Here is a 12,086-nt window from a genome sequence, read left to right on the forward strand (position 1 = left end):
TACCCCACACCGTTTTCTATTTCGTCTTTGAGCTTCAATGCAAACCGTATGGCTGTGGGCGTCCTCCTTTCAATTTCCTGCGTACCTGAGTTGCTTGTAATGTACCGAGCGAGCATCCAATCATTCTATTCTCCTCAATTTGAGGTTTTGTCATCTGCCGGAACTTATGAGGTGTGGCATGGGCAGCAGTGACTGCGACCCAATGCACAGTGCACACAATTACCAGATAACTAACTCGTACCGGACTTATTCGCGGATCGGTAGGTGCCTCCATTCTACGGAACTCTGTATTAACGTAGCTGACACACCAGGTACACGCAAGTAGCTTCTTCGGTGCGGCGATGCTTAGCGATCAAGAGGTCGAACGGGCCGCGGCCCAGCTCGCCGAATACAGGCAGAGCAACGCATTGTCCAAGCTCCTCGAACAGTATGCGGTCTTGATCGAGGATTACAAGCGTCTCAAGAGCGATTACGAGGAGGAGCGCGAGACGAGGGAAAAGTACAAGCAGATGGTCAGGGACCAAGAGCGCAACCCGTTTGTGCTCGTCTTGGTGGATGGCGACGGCTATGTCTTCAACGAGACGTTGCTTGCGAAACGTGCTGAGGGCGGAAGCGCTGCGGCCCAAATGCTCAACGACGAAATCAAGGCCAGTCTGCGACGGAAAGGTCTGGAACACTGCCAGGTCATGGTGCGGATATACGCCAATGTCTTTGGTCTGTCAAAGGTCCTTTCCAAAGCCGGTCTCGTCGGCGCCGAGAGCCGGTCGCTTGGCCCGTTCATCGCCAACTTCAATCGCGCCTACGGTCTGACAGAATTGGTCGACGCCGGGGAGCTGAAGGAGAACGCAGACTCTAAGCTGCGCGCGCTCCTGCACCTCTATGCGGACAATACCCAGTGCAAGCACATCTACTTTGCGGCTTGCCACGATGTCGGCTACATCTCGGAGCTTACACCCTTTGTGGGCAACAGCTCCAAGTTCACACTCGTTAATACTCCCGGTATCCGGTTTCACGACGAATTCAGGAAGCTCGGCATGGCCATTGAAGACTTCCGTGGTGGTGTCTTTCGGCATAGCCCTTTAGACGGAACCACTTCATATCGTCCTTCCAGCAACGGTGTCCATGCGAAAACTGTCCCTGGACCGCCGCAACCTGGTTCGCCGATGAAGCGGACATTGGCACCAAACTCAGCGGTCTCCAGTGCGACGAAGAAGCCTATTTGCCCATTCGACTCCCTAGGGAAGTGCCGATATGGCAAATCCTGCAAACTCCTCCATGTTACTCCGCTTAACGAGACAAGCAGCACTGCGCCGCAAGCTGCGGGGCTGCGGTCCATGGTTATGTCGTCGGCCACAGTCGATGTCTTGATCGAGTTAGTCAAGCTCCCGAAGAAGCACCAAATCCCCGAGGGTTATGTACCGGTCAACAAGAGCAACTACCGCCTCGATCCGTACCTAGAACTCGTCGAAGATGATGCTATGAGACGGCTAAAGGCCCGCATCGAGAAACATCGGTTGTGCAACAATTTCCATCTACAAGGGTCCTGCGACGCCGGTGATCGATGTGAGTACGACCATCAGCCTCTCGAGCCTGAGCTGCTGCAGGCATTGGAGTCGCTGGCCCGCAACCAACCGTACGTACATCTCAGGCTCCTTATCCCCTCCCAGCAAAACAGATCATAGGACTAACACTACTTAGATGCACGCGGCGAGGTAGCTGCAGACTTCAAGGCTGCAATCATGGACACATTTGCCAGACTCCCGAATGCAGACATCGCGGCGGTAAGGCTTATTGCAAGATTCCACACGCTGCCCATCTGGAAGACTTAGAATGCGCTCGCTATGTACCCGGTGTCACTAAGCAGGACGGAAAGACGGCCAACAGCGGCAGTGGAAGCAGCACTACCAGCGGGTAGACCGGACGGCGGGCCTATCTACGTCGGTCATGGGCGACAACTAGCTCAGAATCGTCGTCTTATTCCTTGGATATGCGACGCGGCTCCCTGAGAGATAAGGGTGCCGGTGCATACAATATGGGATAAGACTGACATTAGCGCATGCCCGCCCAGCACATGCCCGGCCCAGGAAGCATGTCTCATCATGGCCACCCGCTTACGAAGCCGCCCCTACCTAACACTTTTGCAGCAAGAACAGAGCTGTGCTGAAACAAACCGTACTCACTCGCGCTGAGGTTCTTGCTTCAGGGATCAAGCTTCCAGGCTCACCCATCACTGCCCGTCACGGAGGGGCACAGGAAGGGGATGACTCTGGTGATGTATCAAACATCCGACAGCGTCAGAAGAATCATTGAGGAATGATTATCTGCATCATACCATCATGTCGTTAGCTTGTAACATAGGAAAAGCGTGCGAGCAAGATGCCATAGACATTATATGCCGCATAGAGGAGCTTCTAGAGAGAAATACAGTACCCTTGCACAAGAGCTATACACACGACTGATGGGACGGCAGAGACAGGCATATGATCTGACTGAAGCTTTCGACTTGCTGGCTTTGTGGAATGCGTCTGACCCGAGGGTGACCCTACCAATTTTCTATACCAGCGTTACTGAAGAGTCGCGGCTTCGCGGTCAAAACACCCAACCCATCCATCGCGGGTAATGTCGCAACAGCCATGCCTCCATCGATGGCCAGGGAAGATCTTTGCCAAGCTGAGCTGCTAAGAAAGCACCTAATTCCCAACGGCTATAGTTAGGTATTTGTGGTCAACGATAATAGCTTCCGTCTCGGTCCCTACATATAACCCGCCCCGCCCGTGAGATGGGTCATGGGATATGCTTCGAGTTCCATCCAAATGGGCCCTGCAACGCCGGCGCCTAAAGTAAACAAGATCATGACCCTGTCTCAACGAGAGCGTATGTACAATACAATCCAGCAGGTTCTTCATCCCGAACCCGATGTTGTTTACCTACTCGCCCGGCCCTTCTCAGCCCAACGCTTATACTACTAAGTTTCGTGTAAGGCCTTCGAGTTCGGGCACACCCAGTCGCGCGACTTCCAGGTCCTAACCCTTGGCTTGCAATCCTTGCAGACCACTTGCCCTTTCGGGTTCCTTTACCCAGCTGAAGCGACAGGTGCCCACAGCCGTCAGCCGGCTGACCTTGCCCAAAAATAGCTGCCCGAAACCCCGGCCAACACGGCCCGAGATTGGCCCCTGTAAGGTCGGGGTCGGCCTCCGTCGAAACAGCTTCGACAACTGGATGGAGTTTTCAGCGTCGTTCGGTTATGCGAAGCGAGGGATCGGCCAAGTGAACCGTTAAGCTAAGAGGAGGAGGTATCAGTTCGATTCTGGATCCTCGCCGGCGCCGATGACCTGTTCCTCAGGCCCTTCCAGCCGGAGGCGTCCCGACTCCTGAGCTTGGCTGGGCTTAAGGAGCGGGCTGCAATGTTTGAACATCATGCCGGGGACCTGGACGTCAATGATGGATCTCGATTTGAAGTGTACTATGTACTATACTTATAAGAGAAATAGCCTCAATCATCAGTCGAACTCTTATTTCTATTGAACACTAACAGTACCACCACATCAGGCTTCCCGACATCTTCAACACTTCGTTGCTGCTCACATTACTATTCTCAGACCTACCTTCCATTTCTATCTCTCAGACCACCAGACCGCTCAGCCACCCCATCTATTGGTCACATCCTTCCCACATTTCCCTCACCGTCAGTCAACATGCTTCTCGTCCTCACACAACCCCACCTCCTCCTCCTCCTTGCCCTCACAGCAGGGTCCAACCTAGCAGCGGCCGCCCAAGCCGACGATCCCGTCGCCATGATCAAGGGCATGTCGCAGTGCCAGGCCCTCTGCGCGGTGATGGCCAGCCAGCCCAAGACCGGCTGCGGCGTCCGCTTCGACTGCCTGTGCGACGGCGACGGCGGCAAGGCCTGGCAGGGCAACGTGAGCGACTGCTTCAACGCCAACAACTTCAATTTCAAGGACGCCAACGCCCAGCAGCTCAGCAAGCGCCGCTGCAGGGACAAGCCCGACGCCAAGGACGTCAAGCTCACCGACCTGTGCAAGGCGTACTCGCCGGATAAGGCGAGCGACATGGTGGAGGCGTTCAAGGAGAAATACCCCGAGGTGCAGGATGTCTCGCTCCGGATCGCCTTTGGTCTGAAGGGTCCCGAGGCGGAATTGTCGAGCGACGGTGCTGCTGCTGCTGGTGGAGGTGGTGCTCGATTTGGCATGGTTGCTGCTGGGATGCTGGCGGCTGTTGCTGGGTATGCCGTGGCGATGATTTAGCTCGGGGGCATTGAGGCGGTAATGGGATGGTGACAATGGGTTTGTTGCGGGTTGTCCTGAGGTTGGGCTTGTGGCATGGGATGAGGAGCTGGACCGCTATGGAGCGCCGGGCGCTGGGGCAAGTATCTATCGGTGTCTTATGTTATCATGGGTTCCTATTTCTGCTTCCGCCTTGTTTAGAATGGGTTGCTTGTAGTGGGCGAGGTCTGCGCGGCTGCGCGGTGTTCTACTCTAAGCATTGAGTCATATACATCTTGTCGGTCTGGATCATTCAGTAATGCTATGCCGGCAGTGGTGAGGTGAGTCAGTGTGCTACACCATCCAGCCTGAATAAGCTCGTGGGTATCAGTTACCAATGATTATCGATGGAGTCGGGCCCTTTCGGCAGGAACATCGCTCAGTTTCCATCTATACCGTCTATCTTAGCATTAAATACTACTCGCTACCTTTGTTGAATACAACTCTAACCGCTTTCAGAGACGGAGCCCTGCCATCACGGCCTCCTGCATTTCGTGCTGGACTGGGCTGAGCTGGACCTGGCCTGTTTTTGGATCTATTTGTATCCGATCCAGCGTGCCCGCTCTCTGGAGTATTTCGCGACAACGATGGTCTGTAGCGTATGTTCCCTGAGAGAGCATTGGCATCCGCAACTCAGATAACGGACATTCCACTTTCCCGCCTGGGATTATGTCCACCGGGATAAGTCGGCCACCAGGCTCCGCGTAGTAGGCCACCATCACGACTCCGGCGTTCGCGTCATTGTTGCTGCCGAGCTCATTCAGGGTGTCGTTTGGGGTCCCTACCAAGTCCTCCGAATGCTCCTTACACGTACTCTCTGTGTCAGACATCGATGGGGATGAGCCATCGCCCGGTAGGCCGACAAGTGGGCTGGGTGCCTGGTCGGGTGTCTGGTTTCGTGTCTGTGCACCCTCCAGTACGAATTTGGACTCGAGCAACTTGTCGATGCTGTGCCGTTTGATGACCAGGCTGATTACGAATGCAGCAATGGCCACGCCCGTGATCGCCCAGAAAACTCCGTGGAATCCGGAAAGATCTATTTGCTGGTCAGTAACAGTCTCCCGTCACCAGCAGGAACGAACCTACAAGCTTGTCCGGCGGCGATTCGGGTGGGATCCGTTGGGTCCATCAAAGACAATGTCTTCACATAGGCCTCGGATTCGTGTGCGATGCTCTCGGGGAGCCCCAACTCATCGAGCTTGTCGATCATGATGTTCTGAAAAACGGTTCCTCCGATGGCGACACCAATGGACATGCCGAGCGTGCGCATGAAGGCGTACATGGCAGCTGCACGGCCCGCGTCTTCAACGGAGCTCACAGCCTGAATGCCGACATTGACACCGGTGAGTAGCATGCCATGACCGATGCCGAAGATAGCAAGAATAACAGCCCACACCGGTGTCTCCGTGTCGTTCTCCAACAGTACCAGCAACCCACATCCAATTGCTGTGACGACCCATCCGCTCCAGATTGCCCAGCGGTAACGGCCGGTTCGCGTTGTAATCAAGGAGGTGATGATACTGCCAGGGAGAAGCAAACAGGTGACCGGAAGTATATCCAGGCCCGCTTGCGTCGGCTTTTCCAATTTGCTGGCGCTGAAATAGAAAGGGACATAGTAGAGCGCACAGAAGAGCTGCGGGTCACATCGGTTAGCTCTAGACTGTCACTCCGACAGAACGAGAAAGGTCCTACAATAAAACCTTGAAACAGAGCACAGGCGTAAGTTGCAAGGGCCGATGTTGAGCGGAACAGTGAGGGGCGAAGAAAGGGCTCTCGGGCACCATAGATCTCCCAAAATATGGCGATAATGATGGCCAGGACGCCGACGATCATAGGCGCAATTGCCTGCACGCTTTTCCATTCGAACTGGATGCCTGCCCACGATATGCCGATGAGAAAACTGGTCAAGCCGCCGATGAAGAAGAAGCCACCAACCCAGTCGACGCGGCGGAGTTTGGAGGCAAGGGACGTCTTGGTGGTGGTAAGCTTGACATAAAGGGGCACAAGGACAATTCCCATGGCGCAGAATGGAAACTAGTTCTTTGTCAGCCGAGATGCTCCAAGATCGAAGCCACTGACTCCCCCGATCACTCACGTTGATGTAGAAACACCATGCCCAAATAACGTGTTCCACAAACAGCCCCCCGATCAACGGCCCAAGCACACTGCCCAGTGCCCAGGCAGCCAACACCAGCGAGAAATACTTGGGTCGCTGTCGCAGCGGGACAATATCAGCAAAGATAACCTGCCCCATCGTAATGATCCCACCGCCGCCGATTCCTTGGACCGACCGTCCGACGAAGAAGACGGTGAAGTCCTTCGCAACCGGCGCGCAGAGGACTGTCCCGAGCGAGAACAGAATCACCGACGCAAAAAGCATCTCCTTGCGCCCGAAGATATCCGACAGCGCGGCGATGAACGGCTGGCACACAGCGCACGATAGCAGGTATGACGTTCCAGCCCAGAAGGCATCCGTTGCGCTGCCCTCCAGGTCGATCGCTAATGTCTAAGGTAGGCAAAACCAAGAGTCAACTGAGAGTCATTTGACTGACGAGACTTCCAGCACTCACCGGCAAGACCGAGACGAGGATTGTTGCGTCCAGCGCAACCATCAGCGAGATGACGGCGAGAGTCAGCATCACTGCATACTCTTTCTTTCCCGGCTTCCACTCGACCTGCGGTATCTGGCCTTGTTCAAGCATATTTTCGTCCCGACCCGTCGACTCCGTATCGGACTGCGTGACGGGGTGCTGTCCATGCTGTGGCTCTTTCTCCGACCCATGGTTTCGATCCGAATCTTCATGCTCGGAGACCGGAGCAGTGATAAGAGCTGAGGAATTATGTTCCATTTTCGTGACCAGACCTCGACCACGAGGTCGTCTGGATAAAATATTGGGCGTTCTTCGTCCCTTCAGCAAGAAAAGAGCACCGATAAACAAAAGGATCAAGTTAGATATTCGGTCTGGTGGGGTCAAACTGTTTTACTCTCGTGGAAGGCACGATGGTCGGTCAAAATCGATACTGCCACAGATATTCAACGTCGGGATGGTCTATGTTTATACTACCTAACTACACCTAGGGTATATCACCACCACAGTATGACGCCGAGTCTGAATCCGCTTGCTATTTGCGGCAACGTCTGACTAAACACACGCTCCCTTAGGCTACCCGGAGTTGAAAGATCAAAGCTGCAAGATCTGAGCCACATCCTGGTCGGATGCTACTCAGATCCTCAGACCTCTGCAGTTGGTTCATGCAGTCGTAAAATGTCTGCATTTAATAAGACCCGCTTCCCTCAGCCCCCAACAGCCTCGATCTCACCTCACTCAACCGCCCTATCAACACCGTGACAGCCAAGCGCGCTTCGGTACAGGTACTAAGCAGTGACTCGGACTTTCGCCCCCACACCCCCAACACCCGTTTGACTGCACACTGACGAGCACCCCAATGCTCACGATTGGCGTGTTATACGTTGCACGACATGTTGCAAAAGGAGATCTTGCTCTACATAGCAGCATCTCCGCGTCTCCTTGCAGTCAGAGGCGGCTAAGTAACCGCGGCCCGCTCTCTGCGGCTCAGACCAGCAGCCAGTTTCTCTGCCCAGCTGACTTCCAGTTCCAACATCCACATTCGATTGTGAGGTTGAACCAACAGCACTACGATAAGCGCTGGGTGGCAGCATACTCGTCGCGACAACTGGCTCAGATGTAACCGAAATGGGCCATGGACGGATGAGTTGGTGTGTTCACTAATAACACGTGCAAGTCAGATGCGGCGGTCTTCGTTTTGACCCCCCACCCGCGGTCCGCACTCCGAAAATGAGTTGTCCCCCATCCCGGAGCAGATCGTTCATCCGATCGCTTTGAAGTTATCCATCGACCGACGACCTGGGCCCACGTGCAGGAACTACGGGGAGTGCGGCTCAGCGGCTGAGTTCGCGTCTTGGAAATGCCGTCGATGTCCGTGTTTCACAAGTCCAATCAACCATGCACTGCCCATTGCTACTGCATTTGCAGGTGACGCTTTCAGCAGCGGAACGTGATGTAGGGCAGAGGTAGCATCTCGATTGCCGGCTGTCGGGCAACGGAGTAGCAGCGGCAGCAACCGAAACGGCGTTGGCCTGATCTGGCTGGCCCCCACGGTCCACCCGATTCCCAACTGCATAAGGCACCTTGTGGTTTGACAGATGTGGCCAGGTAATATTGGACATTGCCGCGACGGGACATATCGTTGCTCTCAGGTCTCATCTTACACCGCCACAGGACCCGCGCCCCATTCACCCAAAACGGCAGCTGACGTTCAGAAAGCTGAGCTCACTCACCTTGATGGAGAGCTCTTCCAAGCTTACATATCAAACATCAACTTAGCTGCCCGACCGGTGTGGTGAACAATAATAGCCATGGGTTCCATTCAGCGCCTGCGGTGACCTGTCCAACGACCACGTTGGCGATCCAGGCTCTTAAAGGTGTGGTGGTGTTGCGCTGTACAAAAATATCATTCCTAGGTGAAGCCAGACCCAAGAATGCTGCCCAATGATTGCCAGCAGGGAGTTCCGCGCTGTGATAGAGTATAACGACTGTTCTCCCGGACAGGAAAGAGTCCAAGCCAGTGCCATATCATGTCTCAATCCTATGCACACCATGGGTAGGAGAACCGCAGCCTTCGCACTTCGAGGCTTTGCGCCCCTTGCACCATCAATTTACGTACAAGACTCCCAAGTGGGCGTAAGGAACAACGACCTCAATCCAGAATCATCTCCCTCCTTCTCACAGTCATCATTCTACCTCCCACCCGGCCCGGCAGCAGAAAGCAGTCGCCGGAGCCGGGATACCCCACCACCAGACCTGATCGTCCTCACGTCCTGGACCGGCGCGGCATCCAAGCATGTCGCCAAGTACACGGCGTCCTACAATGCTCTTTATCCCGGTGTCCCCATTTTGGTAATCACCACAGTGGTCTCTGATTTGGTGATCCACTCAACCAGGCACAAGCTCAAAGCCCTTGCCCCAGCAATCGACTACCTTCTCTCTCAAAAACTGTTCTGTGCCCCTCAGGGATCCGCAGCAGCGTGGACGCCATCTCCCATCCCGTTCCAAGACCCGTCCTCTCTCTATTCCACCCCCGCTAGCGATACCAACAACAGCCCCTACACATCATCACCAAACCCCTGTTGCCATAACAGCCATACACCACCATCAACATCCTCCTCCACCACTCTCCGTCACAAAGTCCAACAACGATTCACCTCCATCCTACTCCACGCCTTCTCCGAAGGCGGCGCGCACAAAGCCGTGCTCCTCGCGCAGGCCTACCTCGCCGCGACGGGACACGCCGCCCGCCTGCCGCTGCGCGCACTGATCCTGGACAGCGCGCCCGGCCGGGCCAACGACTACAGGCGGGCGACGAGGGCGATCAGTCGTGCGCTGCCGGCGAGTCCGCTGGGTCGTCCGCTCATCATTGCGGCTGGAGTGGTTGGGTTGGTCTGGGCTTCGCGGTCACTTGGGTTGGGAGGTGCAGGTGGAGGTGGAGGAGGGGAGGAGGGGAGTGCTAAAAGGGGAGTAACCTTTGTTGAAGAGACGCGCAGGGCGCTGAATGATGAGCGGTTGTGGGATGTCAAGCGGATTGTGAGGACGTATCTCTTTAGCGAAGGGGATGAGGTGGTGTGGTGGCGGGATGTGCATGATCATGGGATCGAGAGCGCTATGGCTGGTGGTAGTGGTACGGGTATGGGGGGTGAGAAGCAAGGCGGAGGAAGGGGGTTGGGCAGCTTGATGGTCAGGTTCAAGAGGACTGAGCATTGCGCGCATGCGAAGGGGGAGGTGAATGGAGCGCTGTATTGGACTGCTGTCAGGGCTACGTGGGAAGCGACTATGGACGGGGGGATGGGGCTGCGCTTGGGATTGGGGAGGCGGTTGAGTTTGGATTCGCTTTATTGTGCTGATGATGACTAGTGTAGCTGGCCTGGGAAGCCCTCGACTTACGCGACTGAGAGTAATAGCCTCCGCTATCGGTCTTAAGTTTACCTATCTTGGCTACCTATAGTAGTAGGTAGTTGCAAGGAGTGTTAACATGTGCAGGCTTTCCCAGGCAATCGTTTGGTAGTGATTCTCATCTCGAACTTCGTTTGAATTGAGATGAACTAGTCATAAGAGTCGATGACCGTCCTTGTTCACAAACGCGAGGCCCTTGGCCTTTTCCACGCAGTCGAGGAGTTCATGCTGTTTCACCTCTTCCCGGCCGACCCACAGTCCGAGTTCCCAGGCGCCCTCCTTTAGGAGGAAACTGGAGGATGATGTTGGGTTCAATAGGCCGTCGTCAAGCGAAGAGCTCGAGCGGCGGCCAGCTCAAGCTTCCCGACCTGTAGATTCGATTCAGCCATGCTCGGAGGCAAACACAAGAACAACAGGCAAGGCAGATGTGCTTCCAGTCGGACGATGACAGAAGATGAGGGAGAAGAGACGTCAAGGCTCAAACTGGAAGGCCGGGGTTTAGATAACCCGCCGAAAGCAACCCCGAGCCGTGTTGGGCATGCGATCTTAGTATCATCACGGTGGTTGGTTGATTTCGCATCCCTACGATATGTCAACCACTGCAGCACAGGTTACACCGAGTTGGCTGCTTGGCCAGGGACTCACGCCGCTGTTTCCCACCATTGCATTCTCAGATTGGATAGGATACCTTCGGCCACTCACACTTGGATTGGCTTTAAACATCATACGCAGGCTCACAGAGCAGCAGGCATAGCTTGTTCCGAGGTCTCATCGTCAAATGTACGCTCGCAGCCAAACTCCGACATGAAGAACAGTTCCGCCGTGCAGTGCCAGTATGGTACACGAAGTCATTCGTAATTCATCTCCAAACCGTCGTTACTCGTCCCTGCCAGGCCCCGTTCCTAACTCTGGACGCATCATCACCTACTCGGTACGGGCAGATTCGGCTGGCTACTGCTGTCCCTCTTCGGCCACTGACCGGATCCGGCCGATGTTGCATCGTCGAATGGGTTCAAGTGACCGTTTGATTGTCCGGCTTGATACTTCGGCTCGGTTCCGACTTGCAGTGGATCGCGCGACCGTCTGCCATAGCCGCTGGGTGAACCGTCGTTCGACTTTATCTCGTCGTCTGGCCGTGGCCTCCTCCCAGCCGGCAGCTCGTCCAACCCGTAGTCTGAGCTCTGGAATCTATCTTCCAATTCCTCTTTCTTGTCTTGTTTCTTTCGCCTGGCATGCAGGAAGAGGAGAAGCGCAGCGGTACCGACCACCAATAAGCCACTGTGCGGAGGTCAACACTCCGATGCAACGACAAAGAGGATTCAAGCCGCGGCACTTACAGGGCGACGCCCACAATGATCCAGGTAACCTTTGTGGTCGAGATCCCGGGCTTTTCGCACAGGTCGACCCCGGGTTGCGGGTGACAGTTATCCTCGCGACTAACGAGCATGCCCAACACTGTGCGTCTAATGCTCGCCGTAGAATGGTGTGCCGTTGCCGCGACCATAGTACCGTGGGAGCCCTCCATCCTTGCCGTCGCTATCGATCGGCAACTTGTCGTTGTTGTCGGTGTGCTGTCCTCAAGCAAAGCAAGTCACCGTCGCCCTTCTCCCTCTCTTTTTGGCTACTGTTTGATGTTCGCAACGGGAATGGTGGACGTAGGGATTGTTCAACACCTTTCAGTCGGTTGAGTGTTGGCCAGCGTCTTGCCTCAAAATTGGTTTTCGTGGCCGCGACCGAACAGGCCGACAGTGGAAGTGGAGTAGTTTTGAGGCTGTGATCGCGCAACTGGCGCACGCATTCCAGGAACAGGAAC

At 55.2% G+C, this 12,086-nt stretch overlaps 5 protein-coding genes across 5 annotated transcripts; 3 read left to right on the forward strand and 2 right to left on the reverse strand.

Annotated features, from left to right (window-relative positions):
• Positions 1-18: 18 nt before the first annotated feature.
• B0T15DRAFT_216339 (uncharacterized protein) lies at positions 19-2,154 on the forward strand. The gene is made up of 3 exons (XM_062862743.1): positions 19-260; positions 326-1,633; positions 1,699-2,154. Exons 2-3 carry the CDS (start codon positions 342-344, stop codon positions 1,913-1,915), a joined length of 1,509 nt encoding a protein of 502 aa, XP_062721804.1. The 5' UTR covers positions 19-260; positions 326-341; the 3' UTR covers positions 1,916-2,154.
• Positions 2,155-3,527: 1,373 nt separating this feature from the next.
• B0T15DRAFT_534100 (uncharacterized protein) lies at positions 3,528-4,535 on the forward strand. The gene has a single exon (XM_062869415.1). The coding sequence runs from the start codon at positions 3,696-3,698 to the stop codon at positions 4,263-4,265; it is 570 nt and encodes a 189-aa protein (XP_062721805.1). The 5' UTR covers positions 3,528-3,695; the 3' UTR covers positions 4,266-4,535.
• An 89-nt stretch (positions 4,536-4,624) lies between these two features.
• B0T15DRAFT_534101 (major facilitator superfamily domain-containing protein) lies at positions 4,625-7,303 on the reverse strand. The gene is made up of 5 exons (XM_062869416.1): positions 6,854-7,303; positions 6,379-6,789; positions 5,976-6,317; positions 5,370-5,916; positions 4,625-5,319 (listed from the first exon to the last, which is right to left on the reverse strand). The coding sequence occupies exons 1-5, from the start codon at positions 7,130-7,132 to the stop codon at positions 4,739-4,741; spliced, it is 2,160 nt and encodes a 719-aa protein (XP_062721806.1). The 5' UTR covers positions 7,133-7,303; the 3' UTR covers positions 4,625-4,738.
• A 1,199-nt stretch (positions 7,304-8,502) lies between these two features.
• Positions 8,503-10,496, forward strand: B0T15DRAFT_534103 (uncharacterized protein). Its single transcript, XM_062869417.1, has one exon. The coding sequence runs from the start codon at positions 8,816-8,818 to the stop codon at positions 10,232-10,234; it is 1,419 nt and encodes a 472-aa protein (XP_062721807.1). The 5' UTR covers positions 8,503-8,815; the 3' UTR covers positions 10,235-10,496.
• A 697-nt stretch (positions 10,497-11,193) lies between these two features.
• B0T15DRAFT_494153 (uncharacterized protein) lies at positions 11,194-11,798 on the reverse strand (the record flags this gene model as incomplete). The annotated part of the gene is made up of 2 exons (XM_062866995.1): positions 11,194-11,551; positions 11,611-11,798. The coding sequence occupies 2 exons, from the start codon at positions 11,796-11,798 to the stop codon at positions 11,194-11,196; spliced, it is 546 nt and encodes a 181-aa protein (XP_062721808.1).
• Between the last annotated feature and the right edge of the window lie 288 nt (positions 11,799-12,086).

Source organism: Chaetomium strumarium, assembly GCF_033439665.1.
Source record: "Chaetomium strumarium strain CBS 333.67 chromosome Unknown B0T15scaffold_4, whole genome shotgun sequence".
Lineage (NCBI taxonomy): Eukaryota > Fungi > Ascomycota > Sordariomycetes > Sordariales > Chaetomiaceae > Chaetomium > Chaetomium strumarium.

What these genes read in the sequence shown, in the direction of transcription:
- B0T15DRAFT_534100 (XM_062869415.1), top strand. Translation starts at nt 3,696, where the DNA reads ATGCTTCTCGTCCTCACACAACCCCACCTCCTCCTCCTCCTTGCCCTC.
- B0T15DRAFT_534101 (XM_062869416.1), bottom strand. Translation starts at nt 7,132, where the DNA reads ATGGAACATAATTCCTCAGCTCTTATCACTGCTCCGGTCTCCGAGCAT. An exon ending in CATGGTGTTTCTACATCAAC is followed by an intron (nt 6,318 to 6,378) that starts GTGAGTGATCGG and finishes ACAAAGAACTAG; the next exon opens with TTTCCATTCTGCGCCATGGG. An exon ending in CTCTGTTTCAAGGTTTTATT is followed by an intron (nt 5,917 to 5,975) that starts GTAGGACCTTTC and finishes TGTGACCCGCAG; the next exon opens with CTCTTCTGTGCGCTCTACTA.
- B0T15DRAFT_216339 (XM_062862743.1), top strand. Translation starts at nt 342, where the DNA reads ATGCTTAGCGATCAAGAGGTCGAACGGGCCGCGGCCCAGCTCGCCGAA. An exon ending in TCGCTGGCCCGCAACCAACC is followed by an intron (nt 1,634 to 1,698) that starts GTACGTACATCT and finishes AACACTACTTAG; the next exon opens with ATGCACGCGGCGAGGTAGCT.
- B0T15DRAFT_534103 (XM_062869417.1), top strand. Translation starts at nt 8,816, where the DNA reads ATGATTGCCAGCAGGGAGTTCCGCGCTGTGATAGAGTATAACGACTGT.